This window comes from Scyliorhinus canicula, chromosome 31, assembly GCF_902713615.1.
Source record: "Scyliorhinus canicula chromosome 31, sScyCan1.1, whole genome shotgun sequence".
NCBI classification, from domain to species: domain Eukaryota; kingdom Metazoa; phylum Chordata; class Chondrichthyes; order Carcharhiniformes; family Scyliorhinidae; genus Scyliorhinus; species Scyliorhinus canicula.
The window spans coordinates 9,519,191-9,540,656 of NC_052176.1; the positions used below are offsets into that span (position 1 = coordinate 9,519,191).

Consider the following 21,466-nt stretch of genomic DNA (forward strand, 5'->3'; position numbering starts at 1 on the left):
GGATTCAGTCTCTGTCAGACAGTGGTGCTGAAAGTCACTGTCGAAATCTTTCCGTATCTATCAATCACAATTACTGTTTGGGAAAAGTGAGATTAATACATAGCATCAGCACGGCTATAACAGAGAAAGACACACACAAAAGCAGGAAGAGACTATCAGGACACACACAGTGACACACAGAAAAGGTGCCGAGATGGAGAAACTGGTTATTTAGGAAATGTGCTTTCTGCGGCACACAGAAAGGCCCTGTTTGTAAATGTTTATCCTGCTGTGTAACCGTGCACTCTGCTGTGTAACCGTGCTCTCTGCTGTGTAACTGTGCTCTTTGCTGTGTAACTGTGCTCTCTGCTGTGTAACCGTGCTCTCTGCTGTGTAACCGTGGTCTCTGCTGTGTAACTGTTCTCTCTGCTGTGCAACCGTGCTCTCTGCTGTGTAACTGTGCTCTCTGCTGTGTAACAGCTCTCTGCTGTGTAACTGTGGTCTCTGCCGGAACCGTGACTCTGCCGGTGACAAATCATTCCCTGTGGAATGTGTTCCCAGTTGTCGTCTGAAGCAGAACCTTTCTGCGCCATTACTGAGACGAAATTTAAATTCCAGATTTATTAAACCTTGTCACTAAGGGTTAGTTCAGCCCTCTGGATTCCCAGTCCAGCGACATAACCTTGCATTCTTGTAATGAAACAGTTCATTCAGCATCAATCTTTTCAGATAATAATATGGAAGCACCCAACGTGGGGCTCGAACCCACGACCCTGAGATTAAGAGTCCCAAGTTCTACCGACTGAGCTAGCCGGGCTGAGGGGTCACAATGTCTATTAACCCTCTTCTTGAGCAGAGTAGCTGCGGTACTCATTGGGAGGGTCAGTGGTGACTCGTTGGGCCGAATGTTCTTCCGCGCTGGAGATTCTACGATTCTATGATACAAGGAGGTTGATGCGCTGGAATACTTCTGCCATACTGCCCACTCCTGACACCATATAGAAATGCTCGTCTCTGAATGACTGGCAACCAAGGAGTTGGAATAAAAAATAACTGATTTAACAATTGAGCATCTCCTCCTGGCTTGTGCTGTGACCGCGATCCGGGGAGAACCGCCGGAGTCCAGACACCTGATCATTTTAGTTGTGTCATCACGTGACCATTCGGCCTGCACAGGTCTCTCTCTGTGCTCTAATTACTCGATTCATCATTTTAATTTTCTTCCAGACTGGGAAGTGTTGTGCTGCAGCATTTCAGAAGAAAAATGAATTTCTAATATATTTCCAATGTAACTGATGTTGTTCCCAAACTATTTAATCAGTGGAATTGTGCGTGTAGAGAACTGAGATCTTCGAGTATCTCAAGGCTTCTCTCCAAATCCAATGGTCATTTTCCACGAAGATTCAACCCCTCCTCACATAAACCCCGGGGCTCCGTTGATCGCTTGAATGCAACAACTTCCTGGAGTGGTTCCAGGCTGGTTTTAGAATCGCCCGCCTCGCAGCCTTCAAGTCGCTCTTCGCCAATCATAGAAACATAGACAATAGGAGAAAGAAGAGGCCATTCTGCTCTTCGAGCCTTCTCTGCCATTCATTGTGATCATGGCTGATCATCCAACTCAATAGGCTGAATCCCTCCTTCCCCCGCCTCCCCTCCCGTATTGCTGATTGCATTCACCCCACGTGCTTTGTCAAACTGTTTATTGAAAATATAGTGGTTTTGCCTTAACAAATTCCTGTGGGAGCAAATTGCAACCTGACCAAACTGCGTAGGCATTTATACTCTTCTCCATCCAACACGGTCTACTCCATATCCTCAGATTCTGACCCCTGGTTCTGAACATCCCATCATCAGGAACATTTTTCCTGCATCTCCTCTACCCAGTCCTTTTGGAATTCGGTTGCTTTCTGTGAGACCACCTTCATTCTTCTGAATGCCAGCGAATACGCTCGCAACCGCTCAATCTCTCTACAGACATCAGACCTTTAATCCCAGGAATCAGTCTGCTGTACCTTCTCTGCGCTCCCTCAACAGAAACAACACCCTTTCTCAGAAAAGGAGACCAAATGTACACACGATATTCCAGACGTGGTCTCACAAAGCCCTGTATAATTGCCCCAAGACATTCCTGCTCCTGCACTGAAATCCTATCGTGATCAAGGCCAACATACTGTTGGCTTCCTTCAATGCCTGCTCCACCTGCAAGCTTACCCTCAGCCACAGGTGTACGAGGACACTCAGGTCTCGTTGCACATTCCCCTCTCCTATTCATGGACATTCAGATGATAATCTCGCTTCCAGATTTTGCTCCCTCACATTTTTATAAATTATACATTCATCGGTCATTGATTTTCCCACTCACCAAACTCATGCGGAGGTTGAACAATTCATCCTGTCAGTTGGCCTTTCACAATAGTTGGATTCCAGCTTCCGTGACGATCAGTGTGGAGTTGCACGTTGTTCCCGTGTCTACGTGGGTTTTTTTCTGGGTCCTCCTGTTTCCTCCCACAGTCTAACGATGTGTAGGTTAGGTGGCTTCGTCATGAGCAAGTGCGGGGTTAGGGGGAGAAGCGGAGGAGTGGGCCCAGGGCGAGTGCGCTTTCGGAAGTTCGGTGCAGATTCAAGAGGCCGAATGTCCGGCAGGGATTCTCTGGATAACAAATTAGAATCGTAATAACTCCGACATTGACCGGATTTTGAAGGCGTCTGAGTGATGTCCATCATGATGCGATCAAATGTTTGTATCTTTCAGTCAATCCGCAATGTTTTGTTTACAATGTATAGAAACGTGTTGGACATGGTGTTGAAGTGTTTCCCATCAGTCCATTCACAACAATCCTTCAGCTGATATGATGGAAATGTAATTTGCTGACTGAAACGATATTTCCAACATTTCACATCTGGCTGCACATCAGGACCAATGTATAAGGACAACCTTCTTCCGTTAGTTATTGTGGATGTTAAAAGTCCATGAGGTGGTTTGGTGAAGTCAGGTTACATGGCGAGTTGGCCGAGAGGTGATGGGTGATGCGCTACTAATCCATTGTGCTTTGCATCTGCGGGTCTGAATCCATCCCCGTTGTTGATCCATTTCCTGCGTCTCTGCGTTGGGCCACTTATTGATGGTCACCTGATGATTGGTGTAGTGTATCCGGATCTAGGATGCAGTTTAGATTCCGAGTTCAACTGGCCTGAGGAGTGAATTGTCTTGCACAAATATCTATACCGATATTACTAATCCTCTGTCTGATAATTGATTTAAATCACGACACCAGCTTTAGGTATGAGTCTGTCTTCCTGACTATATTAGAATTTCCTCCACAGAATTTTATTGAACCGATTGATACATAATATTTTATTCTACACTTTATCCAAGTCAAACAGATGCTGTGGATTCATCAGGGGCTAAACAAAATAGTAGGATGAGAGCGAATTGAATGAACAATGTTACAAGAAATTATATTCCAATAAAAGCCCTGCAATGTTTGGATGGAAACATTCTGCTGAGGAGGGATAATTCGGCTGTCATCATCAAATTCATCGAAGTCAGACGCCTTATCCATTAGGCCACGCGGCCTGTAAGCCTGTAAGCTGCGAGCCAATATTTATCCCAATTGAATAAATACTGTGATTATATCTGTTTCCATAGAAACCAGTGCAATGCAGAAGGTGGCCATTCGGCCCACCGAGTCTGCGCTGACCCTCCAATCCTGCACCCCCCCCCTCATGAGAGGGAGAACGGATATCAGGGGTTGGAATTGGAGGGCAGAGTTTCTCCTTCGGACCCAATATTCCAGTGGAGGGCAGGTGGGTGAGCCTTCGGATGGTCAGTATATGCTCGTTGTGCCGAATGGTCTTCTTTTGCACTGTATGGATTCTATGATTCTATGACAGTAGCGGGCTGAGGGGGTGAAGCCCTTGTGCCATACTGCCCACTCCTGACACCATGGAGAAATTCTGATCTCTCAAAGACTGGCGACCAAGGATTGTAACAAAAAATAATGTATTTACTGTTTGAGCAGCGGCTCCAGGCTTGTGCTCTGAGCGCGATCCGGGGAGAACAGCTGATCATTGTGGATGCGTCATCACGTAATCACGTGACCATTCGGTCTGCACAGGTCTCCTTCTGTGCTGTCAGTTTCTCTGATTGAATTGCTTTAATTTGGATCTAGACTGGGAAGTTCGGAGCTGTTCCATGTGAAGCAAAAAATAACTTCTAGGATATTTCCAATGAAACTGATTTTCTTACGCAAACAATTGAATCAGTGGAATTGTGCGTTTGGGGAGCCGGGAATTTCGAGTCTCTCAAAGTTTCTCACAAAATCCAATGGTCATTTTTAAGGCCGATTCAACCGCTCCCCACATAAACACCGGGGCACCGTTCATCGCAGGAATGCAATAACTTCCTGGAGTGATGCCAGGTTGGTTTTATAATGCTTTGTATCCACGACATTATTAATGAATGACTAACTGAACATAGCTGCGATGATCGAGTGGTTAAGGTGTTGGACTTTCCCCAGAAGGTTCGAGCCCTGCTCCCAGCGACTGTGACCGAAGAATTAATCGGAATTTTAGTAAACGGTTTGATACAAATTTCTCTGCTTAGCAAATTCTAACTCCTCAGGAAGTGGGTTAATAGCACTTTTTGGTAGCAGCCCGGCTAGCTCAGTCGGTTGAGCATGGGACTCTTAATCCTAGGGTCGTGGGTTCGAGCCCCACGTTGGGCGCTTCCATGTGAACCTGAACATTCTAGACTGGAAATCCAGAGGCCTGAATTAATCTTTCCTGTCAAGATATGGTAAATCTATTATGGCGGAGAAAGGATCTGCTTCAGACGGATAATATTTCCACAACAGAGAGAACAGTTACACAGCAGAGATCACAGTTGCACAGCAGGAAATGCGTTTTAGTCTTTGTTCAACAGACAATCCCTTTTTCCGAAATAACCAGTTTGTCCATCTCAGAATCTTGTTGGTTTGCGCGGCACCATTTGTGTGTGTCATTGTGTGTGTGCCCTGATAGTCTCTTCCTGCTTCTCTGTGTTTCTTTCTCTGTCTGTTACAGCCGTGCTGATGTTTCCTGTTATTCCCCAGCAAAGGTGAGCTTCATAACACGTGGGTTCTCCTTTAAGAAAAAAATGGAGTAGGTGAATAGTTATCTGGCTACCGCAGAGCAGTAATTGCGAACACAGCGGCTTTAAGGAGCAGAGTGGCGCAGCGGAAGCGTGCTGGGCCCATAACCCAGAGATCGATGGATCGAAACCATCTTCTGCTATTTATAGTCTCGCTCACACCAAAAGTAAACATGTCGCTATCACCCTGCAGCACATCCGCCTTTTCCTTTCAGTAAATTAGTATCAAAGTCTTGCTTCCCGTGTGATCCAGACAATTGTCCCAGGAATGAAGCAGACAGCATTAAAGCATTGTGACGCTCAAAGTAGCAAAATAGGGAAGCTCTTCAATTGACTCTCTGAGGGAAACAGACAACATCTGCTGTGGTGTGTGAGTATTAATGATGCCAATATCACATCTCCACTGATTGAAATGGGTTATGCTTTATTAACACAGTCATGTCATTTGGTAAAGATAGAACCAGGAGTTTTTCAGTGTTTTGAAATTATTTAACAGCCAGAAGGGGAAATGTTTATGTAATAACTTCCAGGAATACCCCACAGAGGGGTAATAAGGATATATAACAATATCCAATAATAAACCACAATAGAAGCCGATATCACAGTTTCCCCTCTCGGACGGATGTGAACAATCCAACCAGACTATTTACAACAAGGGAAGATTCCTCCCTCCAACCACTTCACTTTCTCCAGGCTCTCTTCCTCAGTTCGAAACCCACGGAATCACGCAAACGTTTCCGATCAAATTATTATTGCGATGGCCGGGTATCGAACCCGCATCAACTGCTTGGAAGGCAGCGATGCTCACAAGTATTCCCCAATCACTTACTGTCAAATGTTACGTCCTTTTGATGCTTTGCATTAGTTTGATAAATTGTTCGTAAAAAACTTCTTTCTATGTTTATGTTATTTCACTCCAATTAAAAATGTTCCTGAATGAAAGTGTCCGTGTCGGACGGTTCCGGTTCAGCCAGGAGATGGCAACAGTCCACAATAAATGTATTTAGGACTCTTGCTCTGGCCTGAGACCTCACCTTGTCCTTGTGTCCGGATGCTGCCGTTTACACCCTGTTTAAGTAATCATAGAATCCCTCCAGTGCAGGAGACCATTCGGCCCATCCAGTCTGCACTGACCCTCGGAAAGCGCACCCCAACTCGGCGCAATCCCCTACGATCCGTTTGGATACATCAGGTTGCAGTCTCCTCTGGAGACGAGGGTTCGAATCCCACTCCTGACATTGACATTGATTCTCAGCTGTGATAAAATGTGAGAGGTCCCGGGTTCAAAAATCCGGACGAGCCCGGATGGTGTCATTGACTGAAATCGGGAGGAAGGTGGCGCTCCAGTGAAGGTATTGCAGAGAATATTTCAGTGCAGAACACGTGAAGAAATGAAAGCGATATGTTAAGACCGTTTCACCATGGTTTGGAACTTATATATCAGATAAAAAGCCGCACCCAGGTAACTGGCTGAATGGAATGGTTGTATGTAAGTCCGATAAACCTTTGAGCAGTTGCTGAACATGAATTTCCCCATTTCCGGCTTAAAAATAATCAATGTCCCGCTTCTGCCGCCTTCTGAGGCAGAGTTCCAAAGACGTACAACTCTCTGACAGTGAGAAATTTCCTCATCTCCGTCCGAAAAGCACAACATCCTTGTTTTTATCTGACCAGTAGTTCTGGTCTCACATGGGCAGCAAGGCGGGAAGCGAACCTGGGGCCGTGAAGCAACTGTGCTAACCACTGTGTTACCATGCTGCCCAAACAGTTGGTTCAATATTCTCAGATAATAACGTGGAAACGCCCAACATGCGGCTCGAACCCTCGACCCTGGGATGTGGAGTCCCATGCTCTACCGACTGAACTAGCCGAGTCCCCTGATACTGTATTTAATGAAACTACTCAACAATATAAACTGAGAGGGTAAATCTGATACAGCCGGAAAAAATTGCCAGCATTGCGGTCATTTCCAGAACATCACCACGGAGAGAGAAATTCCTGGAACACCGTGAGCCTGACGTGATTTGAACACGCAACCTTCTGATCTGGAGTCAGACGCGCTACCGTTGCGCCACAAGCCCAACTGCTGAGCAGTAAGTGTTTCTCCTCATAGATTCATGTTTTATTTACACCCAACTGTGCGAAAGAAACGCAAAGTCGTCAGATTGAGGGATATTAAAGGGCCATGCAGTAAAGGTGATGCACAATAATCCATTGTGCTCTGTACACGTGGCTTCAAATCCCATCCTCGTCTGTAACGTGTCTGTTGTGTCTTTCGTCCACATCATGAGGCTGGTGAAAAAGCTGTGACTTTTAGCTGTTGTTTGACGGCTTGTGGGTGAATAGTGGAACACTGTCCATATTGAAACCACGTTAAAAATGATGAGAAAGTTACTTATTTCACTCCCCTCCCTAATTGGGCATAAATTCTGAGTGAGAAACTGTTTTTCTTCCTCAGTTTGAAACTAACGAAGGGGCGCACTAATTTGTTATTGCGATGGCCGGGAATCGAACCCGGGTCAACTGCTTGGAAGGCAGCTATGCTCACCACTATACCACCATCGCTCACTGATTCAGTCTGTGTCCTTTTGGTTCTTTAGATTAGTTTTATAAACTCTTCCGTAACAAATACTTACATTGCGTACGTTATTTCAGTCCAATTTAAAATGCTTCTGAATGAAAGTGTCCGTGTCGAACGGCTCCCGTTCAGCCAGCAGATGGCACCAGTCCACAATAAATGTATTTATCTAATTATTTCTCATATTCTATGTGTCATTACATAGGACACTTACTCGGGTCTGCGACCTTAACTTGTCCTTGTGTCCTGATGCTGCCATTTTCACCCTGTTTAAATAATCATAGAATGCCTCCAGTGCAGAAGGAGGCCATTCGGTCCATCGAGTCGGTACCGACCCTCGGAAAGAGCACCCGATATCGGCCCAATCGCACCGAACCTTTCGAATACTTCAGGATAGCCGACTGAAGGTCGCAGTCTCCTCTGGAGGTCAGGGATCGAATCCCACTCCTGACATTGACTTTTCCTCCGCGGGGCACCAACCAACCCTGGAACCCTCCCTAACAGCACTGTGTGTGTACATACACCATATGGACTTGCAGCGGTTCCAGAATCAACCCACCGCACATTCTCACGGACAATTAATGATAGATTGTAAATGTTTGGCCGAATCAGCGACAGCCACAGCCAGAGAGATCTGCAATAACCCTGAGGGCAGGAAAGACAACTCATTGTCCTTTGACCCAAAAACAAAATACTGTGGATGCTGCAAATCTGAAAGAAAGACAGAAAATGTTGGAAATATTCAGTTGATCCGGCAGCTACTGTGGAGAGAGAAACAAGTCATTGCAATGGAAGGTCAGGATGTGAAATGTTAACTATTTCTCTTTTCACAGACACTACTGATCAGTAAAGTATTTCCAGCATTCCGTTGTGATTAGCTGAACATCCTCACACTCTGCAGCTTAGACCATTGAAGTGTCTGTTCCCTAAAGAAAAATATGGGTTAAAATCCCAGCCGAGCCTTATTCCGTTTGACCATCTGTGCGATTGACAACTTCCATAACGGGGAAATGTGTTGGACTTCTAGTCGAAAAGTATGCCTTTTGCAGGTTTCAATTCAGTAGAATATCTACAGAGATTGTAACGCAAGGACTAATTTCAGCTGCCATCATCCAGTTGTTAAATCTTTCCACTAGAAATCCATTGAATTTTCCCCTTTGACTTCAGTCCTGCTCTCAGAGGATCTGTTCAGTATTTTCAAATTTTTTTATTTTGAATCCTCTATGTCCAGAGAATTGTGACGCTGAAATTGCTCAACCTTCTCTCCATTGTTGTCTACTCTGCAGGTACTGAATGCACTGTCTAATGGAGACATGCTCACAGGCCTGAAACCCTTTCAGGTTTGAGGCCTCTTTTGGTCCATCAACAGCAACTGGATGTCTGCAGAGAAACACTTAATGTCAAGCCCCTCTTCCCAGGATGGACATAATCAGGGACAAGATGTCGTTTGAAGAGAGAATCAAAGGTCTGAAGATTTGGTCGGAGATTCCTGGAGTTTTGTGAAGAGAACAAGGTGGGGGAGCAATGTGACAATAGCAGGATAGGAGTTTGGGATATTATCAAGTCTGTGCTGGGGGGCTGCGGGAAGGAAGTTGTCTTGTCTGCCCACCCAAGCTGAATGTTAGGATAGAGGTGGTGATCAGATTCCGAGAGGATGGTGAAATCCTTTCACTGAGTTTCAAGCTTACAGTGAGGTTGAGTGTCTTGAGTTACAGGAAGATGTAGGCGAGATGGTCAAATGGGCAGAAAAGTGGTTGATGGATTTTAACGCTGCAAATGAGATGTGATCCATTTGTTAGGGCATTTTCGCAGTAACTTCATTCCAGAGCTAATATAAGCCTATTTTTGACAATAAAGAATATTATATTATTATAGGATTAATGTGAATGGCCTGACACTGGGAAGTCCTGAGGAAAAAAGGGACATTGGAGTGCTTGTCCATAGATCTCTGAAGGCTGAAGGTCAGGTTAATAGGGTGCTGGAAAAGGCATCTAAGATATTTGTCTTTATCAATCGGGGCATGAATTACAAAAGCAGACATGTCATGTTGGAGTTGTATAGAATGTTGTTGAGGCCATAGCTGGAGTACCGTGTGCAATTCTGGTCACCATATAACAGGAAATATGTGACTGAACTGAATGGGGTGCGGAGGTGAATCAGCAGGATGTTGCTTGCTTGCTTTTAAGATATGAAGAGAGGTTAGTTTTTCTTCTCTCCCAGGAACAGAGATGACTGAGGGGTGATCTGATCGAGGTGCACAAGATTATGATAGGTATAGACAGGGCGGATAGGGATCTGCCTGTTCCCCTCACGAGAAGGGTCTGTCACGAGGGGACATTGCATTATTCTGTGATTCTGTTACAGATCAGATCTTGGAGGTGTTGCTGCCGTATTCCCAGGCGGCGGTGGTCTAATTCTTAGAGCAAAAATTTCAATTGAGGACGGGGTTCTCAATAAGAACAAACCGGAGGTGTGGGATGTTCGAATCTGCTGAGCACTGATTCACTTTTATTCATTGTTGTGTCTCAGAATAAACACGTGGATTGTAGCTGTCCATTAAAAACAAAAATAGAACTCTGAAGTTTCTGGCCAGTAAGTTCACAATGTCCACCATACATCACTCATCATCCTCAGCTGCATCACATCTGGTCCACATTTCCTCAGCAGAGAGCACAGTTTGACAGCAGAGAACACAGTCCCACAGCAGAGAGCACATTTCCACAGGAGAGATCGCAGTTTCCCAGCGGAGTGCCCAGTTCACAGCAGAGATCATATTCCACAGCAGAGAGCAGTTACACAGTAGAGATCTCGGTACCACGGTAGAAATCACAGTTCTGCGGGAGAGAATATACTTAAATATCGGAAAGCAGTTTAATTAACATCAGGGAAAACCTTTCAATAACAGAGCGAAGATGCAGAGAACACAGTTACACAAGAGGAAAGAGGGCTAGATTTTAGGAGGGAACACTTTCTATATATGATCAGTCAGTCGATTCTCCTTTGGGTGTGTGTTATCCTGTGTAAGGTGACAGTGTCCTGCTGCTGTGTGTGTTCCATTGTTGGTGAGTTACACAGTGGAATTGTGCCGCCAGGGTGCGCTGTCGAGCACATGTGCTCCTGATGAACAACGCTGCGGAAGTGAAGAATTGTGTCCTTTCAACACAATAATACCAAGGAGCAGAGTGGCGCAGCGGAAGCGTGCTGGGCCCATAACCCAGAGGTCGATGGATCGAAACCATTCTCTGCTAGTTACTTTTCTTAATATCCGGTACAGTAAAACGAAACACTTCCCGTTAAAGTAAAAGAAATATTCAGCTGCTCGCCACAAGTCTGTCTGATCTGACATTTCTTTACAGGACACGGGTTTTTTTTTACTCGGCTTCCCCCTGCCAGCAAACACTTAATGTGTGCAATCAATGTCTGAAATGGCATGTACTCACACAGGGACACACGCTGCAAATATTCCAAACACCCACAATCTCAGGCTTTCCGTGATTGCACAATGTTTAGCACCATTCACAACTCCTCTGTTAATGAAACAGTCCATGTACAAATGCAGCAATCCTGGACATTATCCAGGTTTGGGCTGAAAATTTCCAGGAAAAGACCATTCCCATACCAGCCTCCCCGAACAGGCGCCGGAATGTGGCGACTAGGGGCTTTTCACAGTAACTTATTTTGAAGCCTACTTGCGACAATAAGCGGTTTTCATATTTTCATATTTCATAATAAGTGAGAATCTAACCATCACCCCTTGACATTCACCGGAATTACCATCACTGAAACCCTACTCCCAATATCTTACTGATTGCCATTGGCCAGGAACTGAACTGTTCATATAAATACTGCAGCTGCAAGGCAGGTCAAAGACTCGGACTCCTGTGGCGAGTCACTCGCTCCCCCAAACCCTGTCGACACGGCATAAATCAGGAATGTAATGGAATAATTTCCATTAATAGTTGCAATTTCAACAACACTGAATAGGTTTGACACCATCTTAGGACAAGGTATCCCGCTTGATCGGCATCCCATCTGTAAACACTCACTCGCTCCACCACTGATGCAGATTGGCAGCGTGTATACCAGCTACAGGATTCACTGCAGAAAGTCACCAAGGCTCCTTTGGCAACACCTTCCAAACCCACATCCACCACCATCTAGAGAGGGACAAGGGCGGCCGACACAGAGCGACACCACGACCTGGAGGCTTTCCTCCAGCCACTCAACACCCTGTTTTGGAAATATATCGCTGTTACTTCACTGTAGCTGGATAAATTATTTATCTGATGCAATATAAGTGTCTCTGTGTATATCTGTGTGTGTGCACATATGTGTTTCTATATATGCATGTGTATTTGAGAATATGTGTGAATGTTTATGTGTCTGTGTGTATATACCTGTGTGTGTGGGTGTGTACAACTGTGTGTGTCTATTGTCTGTGGCTCTGTATACTGTGTGTACACGTGTATATATATATACCTGTGTGTGTATGTTTGAGTGTACGTGTGTGTGTAACTCTGTGTGTATAATGTGTGAGGGCCTGTATACTGTGTGTGTATCTGAGTGTATACGTGTGTATATCTGTGTGTGTGTATACCTGTGTGTGTGTGCGAGCAGTCTTCCATCAGTCTTCCAATCTTTCCATTTCGGGCTGGTTTAGCACACTGGGCTAAATCGCTGGCCTTTAGAGTAGACAAAGGCAGGCCAGCAGCACGGTTCCCATACCAGCCTCCCCAAACAGGCGCCGGAATGTGGCGACTAGGTGCTTTTCACAGTAATTTAATTGAAGCCGACTCGTGACAATAAGCGATTTTCATTTCATTTGTATGTCATTATTGTTTCCACTCTGAGAGTCTTTTAACCATTTCTAGTGTGAGGATGGATCTTACTCTCAACAACTGTTTGAGATTTATCCTGTACTTGTCAGGCTCTGTGGCTCAATGTGAGGATGCGATTCAGGATGTGACCTTTCAATCTCAGGGACAGTTTATAAGTTTGCATTCATTTCACGTAAATTTCCAGCACAGAAAGAGACCATTGCTGTGGGAGGTTTTAAGCAAACAATGTGCGATAGCTTTGGACTGGCATTTAATATCAAACACAATTGTGAAAGATAATGTAACCTACAATCTGATACTGGATTGTTCTGGAAGTTTAACTCAAGATGCTCACATTGATTTGATCTGTGACACTCAGACTGATTCTGAGTCAGAATTCTGACATGAATGTAAAATGGACCACAGTCTGGAATTGCGGCAGTGTCTTCCATCTGGAACTGAGTGAGTGAGGATTTTGCAATAGTTTGCAAGTTGCAGCTCAGTTCTTAGTCATCGAAATTATATTGTATCTTTTATTTTCATAAATTAGGTGAGTTTTAAATCAGAATCAGAGTTTGTATCTTTGTCACATTCAGCATATCTCAATCTGAGAATGGAGCTGATATTTGGATTTGCATCTAATGTATTTGTGAGGACACACTCTGGGGATTAGTACAGCCATCCCTGATGTGAATGATGTGACTCGTATTTAACTCGAATCTCAGAGTACATTATTAAGGTTAATTGTGTAATTCTTAACCGGAAACCAGTTTTCTCTTATATTGATTATTTCACTAAGCCTGCTCCATTGTGGAACTGATACAGTGATGATGAGAGTGGATGAGAATTTGTACTGGGATTTAGGTGGTCTCCTGTCAGTGGTACTGAGTTAGGCTGACATGGACACAGCGTCTGTCTCTCCTGCTGTTTGATTTATGGGTTGAAAATGTGCCTCTGGAACTATTCCTGCTGCCTGAGACTGTGGAACTGATGACCTGTCTGTGTCTCTGTGCTCTGTCAGTGACAATGTGTGTGTGAGGAGCTGGCGACACTCTTCCCTGTAACTTGTGTGGAGCAGACGTTACATTTATTCATGTTCAGAATATTTTGGTATTTGTCTGTGGATACAAATTATATTTGAAAACTTAAGTGCAGTCAAGAATTAACCAATCACAGGCCAGTGAGAAGAATCTGGAGGTTTTGATTGGCTGACATTTTCAAATTCGAAACTCCCGCCAATTTCGGTTCAAGAAAATCCCAAATAACGGAACGGATCATTGTTCAGGAAACTATTTGAATCTCACACTTTGTGATCTGTTTGTTGGATTTTCCCTCCCAGAATCCTGGCTCTATTTTAGGAACAGTTTGAATTTGTCAGTCTCTTATCTGTAACCGGCGGTAATAAAACCCCGTTCAGCAATTTAAAAGGAGCAAATCTCAACTCTCTGCAAAAGCAGAAACATAGAGATTACCAACCAACTCCTTCACACAACTACACAGGGACAGAGAGAAAGGGCTGATTTCTGAGCCTCTCTCCTGAAAGCGGCCGGGAATGTTGCACTGGGAAGTGTGGAGAGAATCCCCGACTCTATCCCGCCGGTGGAACAGGCAGCTTTGTGTCCGGAGAATAGGGAGGGCCGGGGAGAGGCAGATCGTAAAGCGCTGCAATGGACACAGGTCCTGTGTGTGCTTAAATCTCGCTGATTCCGTCCCCTGGGAAACTGCGGAATAAACACATCAGCCCGAAAATAACATCTTCATTCCCGCCTTTACTCTGTTCCGGGAGCGGGAACCAGGTCACCCGAGAGAAACAAAATAATAATTTCCTGATGAATTCAACTCACCAATTGTTAAACTCTGAATATATTTATCATTAAATTTATATAATTCCCTTCTGAAATTGTGTTTCTCCTCATTATCCGTCACAAATACCAGACTGGGTTTAAAATCCGCTCTCACTTCAGTTTGAGTGTCTCTTCTGTGTGAAATTCTGTGACGGGCTGGTATGAAGCCACATTCACAACATTCTGGAACGGGACAAATCTCTATCCTCCACAAAGAGATTTCTCATGAAGTCAATGCGGGAAAGATGGTGCAGCTTTTTCACAGAGATTGTGGGTGGCTCTTAAAAGAGCCGTTGTGTTTGGGGTGGGTTTCAGTCCATTGTGCAGTTTTACTTGGAGCTGGTGTACTTGGTGACCGCCTTTGTCCCTTCCGACACGGCGTGCTTGGCCAGTTCCCCGGGCAGCAGCAGGCACACGGCGGTCTGGATCTCCCGGCAGCTGATGGTGTGGCGCTTGTTGTAATGGGCCAGGCGGGAAGCCTCACCCGCGATACGCTCGAAAATATCGTTGACGAACGAGTTCATGATGCTCATGGCCTTGGAGGAGATGCCGGTGTCGGGGTGAACCTGCTTCATCACTTTGTAGATGTAGATGGAGTAACTCTCTTTCCTCGACCTTCGCCGCTTCTTGCCGCCCTTTACTGCTGGTTTCTGAATGACTTTCTTGGCTCCCGACTTGGACTCAAGGTGAACGCGCAGGCGCCGCACAGACAGCTCGCTCGACCTGTGAAGCAACTGTGCTAACCACTGTGCTACTGTGCTGCCCCATTTGATTGCAAGTACAAAGCCACAGCCACTCCGTCTATCTGAACTGCTTTTAACAGTACAGTCATTGACAATTTGTTCGATATAAAGCATTATAATCCCAGCCTGAAATCACTTTAGGAAGTTAGTGCTTTCATGCGATGTCCGGAGTCCCAATCTGTCTGTGAGAAGGGATTGAATCTCCGTCGAAAAAGGCCATTGGATTTGGAGACCAACACTTGAACTATTGGAAAATCTCAGCTCCCTAAACGCACTGTTCCTCTGATTACATTATTTGTGCAACAATTTCAGTTACATTGGAAGTATCGTGGAAATTCAACTGTTATTGAAAACATTGTGGATAGTCGTTGAAGAAGTTGTGTATTTACTGCGGAGCATTAAACAACCATTCAGAAAATGTGCCAGCTTGCACCTGACTAAATGTAACCAGCTCCGATGCCTTTAAATTCCAGATTCACGAAATCAGTGAATTGAAATTTCACCAGCTGCCGTCCTGGGATTTATTCTCTGTCCCAAAGATTATTGCTGTCCCCTGGATTTCCAATCCAGTGACATAACCTTTCACCCCGTGAACAAAAAACAGATCATTCAGCAAAGCATTAAACATCATCCTGAGGAGATTAGAATTCCCTCCACAGGATTGGATTGAACCGATTGACACACAACATTTTGTTCTAATTGGAGCATCGATTATTTGTTCAGATCAAACAGATAGTGTTGACTGCTTAGCATCTAAACAAAGCACCAAGATGAGACTTAATTGAACGAACAGAATAGCAAGAAAGTAAGGTCTGAGAAAATCCCGGCCATGTTTGGAAGGAAAGGAAGAATGTAAATAGCAGAGAATAGCCTCGATTCCTCGACTCCGATTAGATCCAGCACGTCGCTCAGATCTTGGACTCTCAATATCTTCGGGTGAGGAACAGGTCGGCGGCAGTTCGGTCTTTGTTGATTGGAGCAAACTGATCAATGCAGCAATGCGAAGCTCCTTAACCCCGAGCGGCACGGACAGGGATGGCACTCAGATACAGGACTCTAGCTGGCGATCAAAAGTAGGAAAAGCATATCTTGTTTGAAATGAAATGACGATGAAGATAGAATTTAAGTCGATTTGTGTACGAATCTTAGATTCGACTTCAATGCATCAGGATGGCCGCGCGGTCAAAGGTGCCGCGTTCAAATCGCAGTCGTTTCTGGAAGCGAGGGTTCGAATCCCACACCTATTGTTTTCTTTTCCTCCAAGAGGTTAAATTTCTCCAGCAAGATTTTCAACCTCAGGAAGATCCAATTGCTCCAATTCAATGGAAAAGCGTTGGTCTCAGGACATGAGATTCCTGCTAAAATACGCACAGCAAGACCCGACAGGCGGCAGCCCAGTTAATGACTCGATAATCTCCTTCAGTGACTCTGGTTGAGGAATTAATATTGAGCCCAAGACTTCGGGTAAAAATCGTCTTCTCTTATTGTAAATAGTCTGGCTGGTTGGATTGTTCACATCCGTCCGAGAGGGGAAGTTGGGAACTCGGTTCCTGTTGTGATTTATTGTTCGATAATGCTTTATTTCCTTATTGTGAGCCATCCACGAACATCAGTATGTATCTATATTGCTCCTCTATGGGGTACTTCTGGATAACGTTTCTAATCCAGATTTGACAAAGGGTCACCTGGACTCGAAACGTTAGTTGTTTTCTCTCCCTACACATGCCGTCAGACCTGCTGAGACTTTAAAGCATTTTCACTGTGGTTCCCTCTTTGTGAGCTTTACAATGTCGTAATGTGTCATGCTGTCTCCTTGATTCATGGGACGAATGTCGGGATGAGCATGCAAGAAAGATTCTGATAGGTATTTGCTGCAAAGCAAACAGGAACGTGCGTTATGATTACTTTTGATGAGAGGGAGAATGTAAATAGCCGAGATTAGCCCCGTTTCCTCGACCTCGGCGTAACGGCCCAGCACAGTTCCGCTGCGGCACTCTGCTCCCTTAACCAGGAGCTGCGACATTACTGCCCTTCGGTAGCCAGACAACTATTCACTTTCTCATTTGTTCTTCCAACAAGAACAGACGTTTGAGCAGACTGATTCTGGTCTGCATAGTTCAGATATTTTTCTTTCGTGCTGAATGGTTGTTCTGTGAAGGCGATGTTATTTCTTCTGTGACGTTGCTCTGATGGGAAACTGGGGAGTGACTGGAATCACCTTCATCGAAGGAAGTTCGGGGCGGCAGTTTCACATCTCTGGCACCATTGATCAACCTGTTACTGATTTCTTCAAACTTTGCCTCAAGTACGACTACGCAGGGCATCAACCACGACCAGAGTGGCGCTGCGCAAGCCTGGTGAGCCCATAACCTAGAAGTCGATGGATAAAAAACATCCTCTGCTATTTATTTTCTCACTCACACAAAAAGCAAACAAGTCGCGAGCACCCAGCAGAACATCCGCCTTCTTCTTTATTAGCATCAAACTTTTGCTTTCAGTCTGATCCGCTCATTGACACCTGTTCTTCATCTACCCACAGTACAGTCGAGGTGACTAAGTTGACTTCTCCCAAAGACTCTTCTGACGCCTCCACTGGCTGAATGTTCTCCTGTTTGGGTATCGGTGGATTTCTTCGGCTACTTGTCTGTGAAAGCAGCACCGGAAGCAGCTGTGGAGAGAGATTCCAGTCGCCAGAATGCAACTCTCCAATTGGATACTTCACGTCGCTCAGATCTTGGACTCTCAATATCTTCCTGTGAGGATCAGAAAGACCGGGAATTTGGTCCTTGTTGATTGGAGCAACGTGATCAATGCAGCAATGAGAAGCTCCTTACCCCCAGCGGCTTGGACAGGGATGGGACTCTGGCTGGGGTTCAAAAGTAGGAAAAGCAGATGTTGTTGGAACTGAAATGACGATGAGGATAGCATTTAAGTCGATTTGCGCACGGATCTTAATTTAAACCACAGCGCATCAGGGTGGCCGAGCGGTCTAAGGCGCTGCGTTCAGGTCGCAGTCTCTTCTGGAGACGTGGGTTCGAATCCCACTCCTGATATTGAGTTTTCTTCCACGAGGTTAGATTTCTCCGGTAGATTTTCAACCTCAGAAAGATAAAAAATCTCCCTTTCAAAGGAAAAGCTTTGTTCTCAGGAGATTCCTGCTTAAATACGCACAGCAAGTCCGGCAGGCAAAAGCCAAGTTAATGACTCGATATTCTCCTTCAGGGACTCTGCTTGAGAAATTAATATTGATCCCAGGACTCCGGGTGAAATTCGACTTCTCTTGTTGTAAATACTGTGGCTGGTTGAATTTTCAACATCCGTCCGAGAGGGGAAGTTTGGGACCTCGGTTTCTATTGTGATTTATTGTTCGTTAATGCTTTATTTCCTTATTGTGAGCGTTCAGGGACATCAGTATGTATCTATATTGCTCCTCTGTGGGGTCATACTGGACAACGTTTACAATCCAGATTTACGCATGCTGCCAGACCTGCTGAGACTTTAAAGCATTTTCTCTGTGGTTCTCTATTTGTGAGCTTTACAATGTTGTTATCTGTCATGCTGTCTCCTTCATTCCCGGAACAAATGTCGGGATGAGCCTGCAGGAAAGATTCTGATATGTATTTGCTGCAAAGCAAACAGGAACGGGCGTTATGATTACTTTTGATGAGAGGGAGAATGTAATTAGCCGAGAATAGCCCCGTTTCCTCGACCTCGGTGTCACGGCCCAGCACGCTTCCGCTGCGGCACTCTGCTCCCTTAACCAGGATCTGCGACATTACTGCCCTTCGGTAGCCAGACAACTATTCATTTCCTCATTTGTTCTTTCAGCAAGAACACACGTTTGAGCAGACTGATTCTGGTCTGCATAGTTCAGATATTTTACTTCCGTGCTGAATGGTTGTTCTGTGAATGTGCTGTCATTTCTTTTGTGACGTTGCTCTGATGGGAAACTGGGGAGTGACTGGAATCACCTTCATCGAAGGAAGTTCGGGGCGGCAGTTTCAGCTCTCTGGCACCATTGATCAAATTGTTACTGATTTCTTCAAACTTTGCCTCAAGTCCGACACGGGAAATATCAACCGCGAGCAGAGTGGCGCAGCGGAAGCTTGCTGGGTCCATAACCCAGATGTCGGTGGATCGAAACCATCCTCTGCTATTTATTTTCTCATTCACACCAAAAGCAAACACGTCGCTATCAACCAGGAGCTCATCAGAATTTTACTTTATTATAATCAAACTTTTGCTTTCTGTCTGATCCGCTCTTTGACACCTCTTCTTCAGCTACCCACAGTACAGTCGAGGTGACTCAGTTGACTTGTCCCAGAACACTCTTCTGCCGCCTCTATTGGATTAACGTCCTCCTGTTTGGACACTGGAGGTGTTCTTCGGCTACTTGTCTTTAAAAGCAGCAACGAAGCAGCTGTGGAGAGACAATCCAGTCGCCAGGTTGCAACGCTCCAATTGGATACCGCATGTTGCTCGGATCTGAGACTCTCAATACCTTCTTGTGAGGACGAGGTCGGGCGGCAATTCGGTCCTTGTTGATTGGAGCAAACTGATCAATGCAGCAACAAAAATCTCCTTCTGCCCCTGCGGCTTGGGGAAGGATGGCACTCAGATACAGGACTCTTTCTGTGGCTCACAAATAATAAAAACACATCTAGTTTATAATCAAATGACGATGAAGATAGAATTAAAGTCGAGTTTTGCGCGGAGCGTACCTTCCTCCGCGCAGTGTCAGGGTGGGTGAGCATTCTAAGACGCTGTGTTGTGGTCGCAGTTATTCCTGGAAGCGTGGGTTCGAAAACGACTCCAGACTTTTCCTCCACGAGATTACAGTTCTCCAGCAAAATGTTCAACCCCAGGAAGATCTAATACCACCCATTCAATGGGGAAGCGGTGGCTTCAGGACATGAGATTACTGCTAAATTTCGCACAGCAAGAACCAACAGGTAAAAGCCTGGGTAATTACTGCGTAATCGGCACAGTGACTCTGGCTGAGGAATAAGTATTGATTCCTTGACTCCGGGGAATAATCGCCTTATCTTGTTGTAAAAAGTGTGGCTGGTTGGATTGTTCACATCCGTACATGAGGGGAAGTTGGGAGCTGGGTTTCTATTGTAATTTATTACTCGATAATGCTTTATTTCCTTATTGGCCCCTGTGACGTATTACTGGAAAACGTTGTCTATCTATTTTGTCCGTCTGCGGGGTCCTACTGGAACGCGCTTCAGTCCAGCTTAGACAACGGATCACCTGGACTCGAAACGATAGCACTTTTTTCTCCACAGTTGCTGCCAGGCATGTTGATATTTTACATCATGTTCTCTGTGGTTCCCTGTTTGTGACCTTTACAATGTTTCATGCTGTCTCCTTCATTCCTGGTACAAATGTCGGGATGAGACTTCAATAAATATTCTGATAGGTATTTGCTGCAAATAAAACAGGAACGTGCGTTATGTTTGCTTTTGGTGTGAGGGAGAATGTAAATAGCAGAGAATAGCCCCGTTTCCTCGACCTCGGGCTAATGGCCCAGCACGCTTCCGCTGCGGCACTCTGTTCCTTAAACCAGGAGTTACCACATCACTGCCCTGCGGTAGCCAGACAACTATTCACTTCTTCATTTGTTTTTTCAACAAGAACACACGTTTGAGCACACTGATTCTGGTCAGCATAGTTCAGATATTTTACCTTGGTGCTGAATGATTGTTCTGTGAAGGCGATGTTATTACTTCTGTGACGTTGTTCTGATGGGAAAGTGGGGAGTGACTGGAATCACCTTCAGAGAAGGAAGTTCGGGGCGGCAGCTTCACCTCTCTGGGAACATTGATCAACCTGTTACTGATTTCTTCAAACTTTGCCTCAAGCACGACTACGGAGGGCATCAACCACGAGCAGAGTGGCGCAGCGCAAGCGTGCTGTGCCCATAACCTAAAAGTCAATGGATCAAAACCATCCTCTGCTATTTATTTTCTCACTCACACCAAAAGCAAACAAGTCGCGATCACCCAGCAGAACATCCGCCTTCTTCTTTATTAGCATCAAACTTTTGCTTTCAGTCTGATCCGCTCTTTGACACCTGTTCTTCAGCTACCCACAGTACAGTCGAGGTGACTAAGTTGACTTCTCCCAAACACTCTTCTGCCGCCTCCACTGGATGAATGTTCTCCTGTTTGGGTATTGGTGGGGTTCTTCGGCTGCTTGTCTGTGAAAGCAGCCCCGGAAGCAGCTGTGGCGAGAGATTCCAGTCGCCAGAATGCAACTCTCCAATTGGATACTTCACGTCGCTCAGATCTTCGACTCTCAATATCTTCCTGTGAGGATCAGAAAGAGCGGAAATTTGGTCCTTGTTGATTGAGGGAAACTGATCAATG

At 45.2% G+C, this 21,466-nt stretch overlaps 1 protein-coding gene and 6 non-coding genes across 7 annotated transcripts; 3 read left to right on the plus strand and 4 right to left on the minus strand.

Annotated features, from left to right (window-relative positions):
* Positions 1-723: 723 nt before the first annotated feature.
* On the minus strand, positions 724-796 carry trnak-cuu. The gene has a single exon. It is a non-coding gene; the product is annotated as a tRNA-Lys (tRNA).
* A 3,837-nt stretch (positions 797-4,633) lies between these two features.
* Positions 4,634-4,706, plus strand: trnak-cuu. The gene has a single exon. It is a non-coding gene; the product is annotated as a tRNA-Lys (tRNA).
* A 2,413-nt stretch (positions 4,707-7,119) lies between these two features.
* Positions 7,120-7,191, minus strand: trnaw-cca. The gene has a single exon. It is a non-coding gene; the product is annotated as a tRNA-Trp (tRNA).
* A 412-nt stretch (positions 7,192-7,603) lies between these two features.
* On the minus strand, positions 7,604-7,675 carry trnag-ucc. Its single transcript has one exon. It is a non-coding gene; the product is annotated as a tRNA-Gly (tRNA).
* A 3,189-nt stretch (positions 7,676-10,864) lies between these two features.
* Positions 10,865-10,936, plus strand: trnam-cau. The gene has a single exon. It is a non-coding gene; the product is annotated as a tRNA-Met (tRNA).
* A 3,742-nt stretch (positions 10,937-14,678) lies between these two features.
* Positions 14,679-20,977, minus strand: LOC119958855 (late histone H2B.L4-like). The gene is made up of 2 exons (XM_038787358.1): positions 20,784-20,977; positions 14,679-15,072 (listed from the first exon to the last, which is right to left on the minus strand). The coding sequence occupies exons 1-2, from the start codon at positions 20,975-20,977 to the stop codon at positions 14,679-14,681; spliced, it is 588 nt and encodes a 195-aa protein (XP_038643286.1).
* On the plus strand, positions 18,063-18,145 carry trnal-cag. Its single transcript has one exon. It is a non-coding gene; the product is annotated as a tRNA-Leu (tRNA).
* Positions 20,978-21,466: the final 489 nt, after the last annotated feature.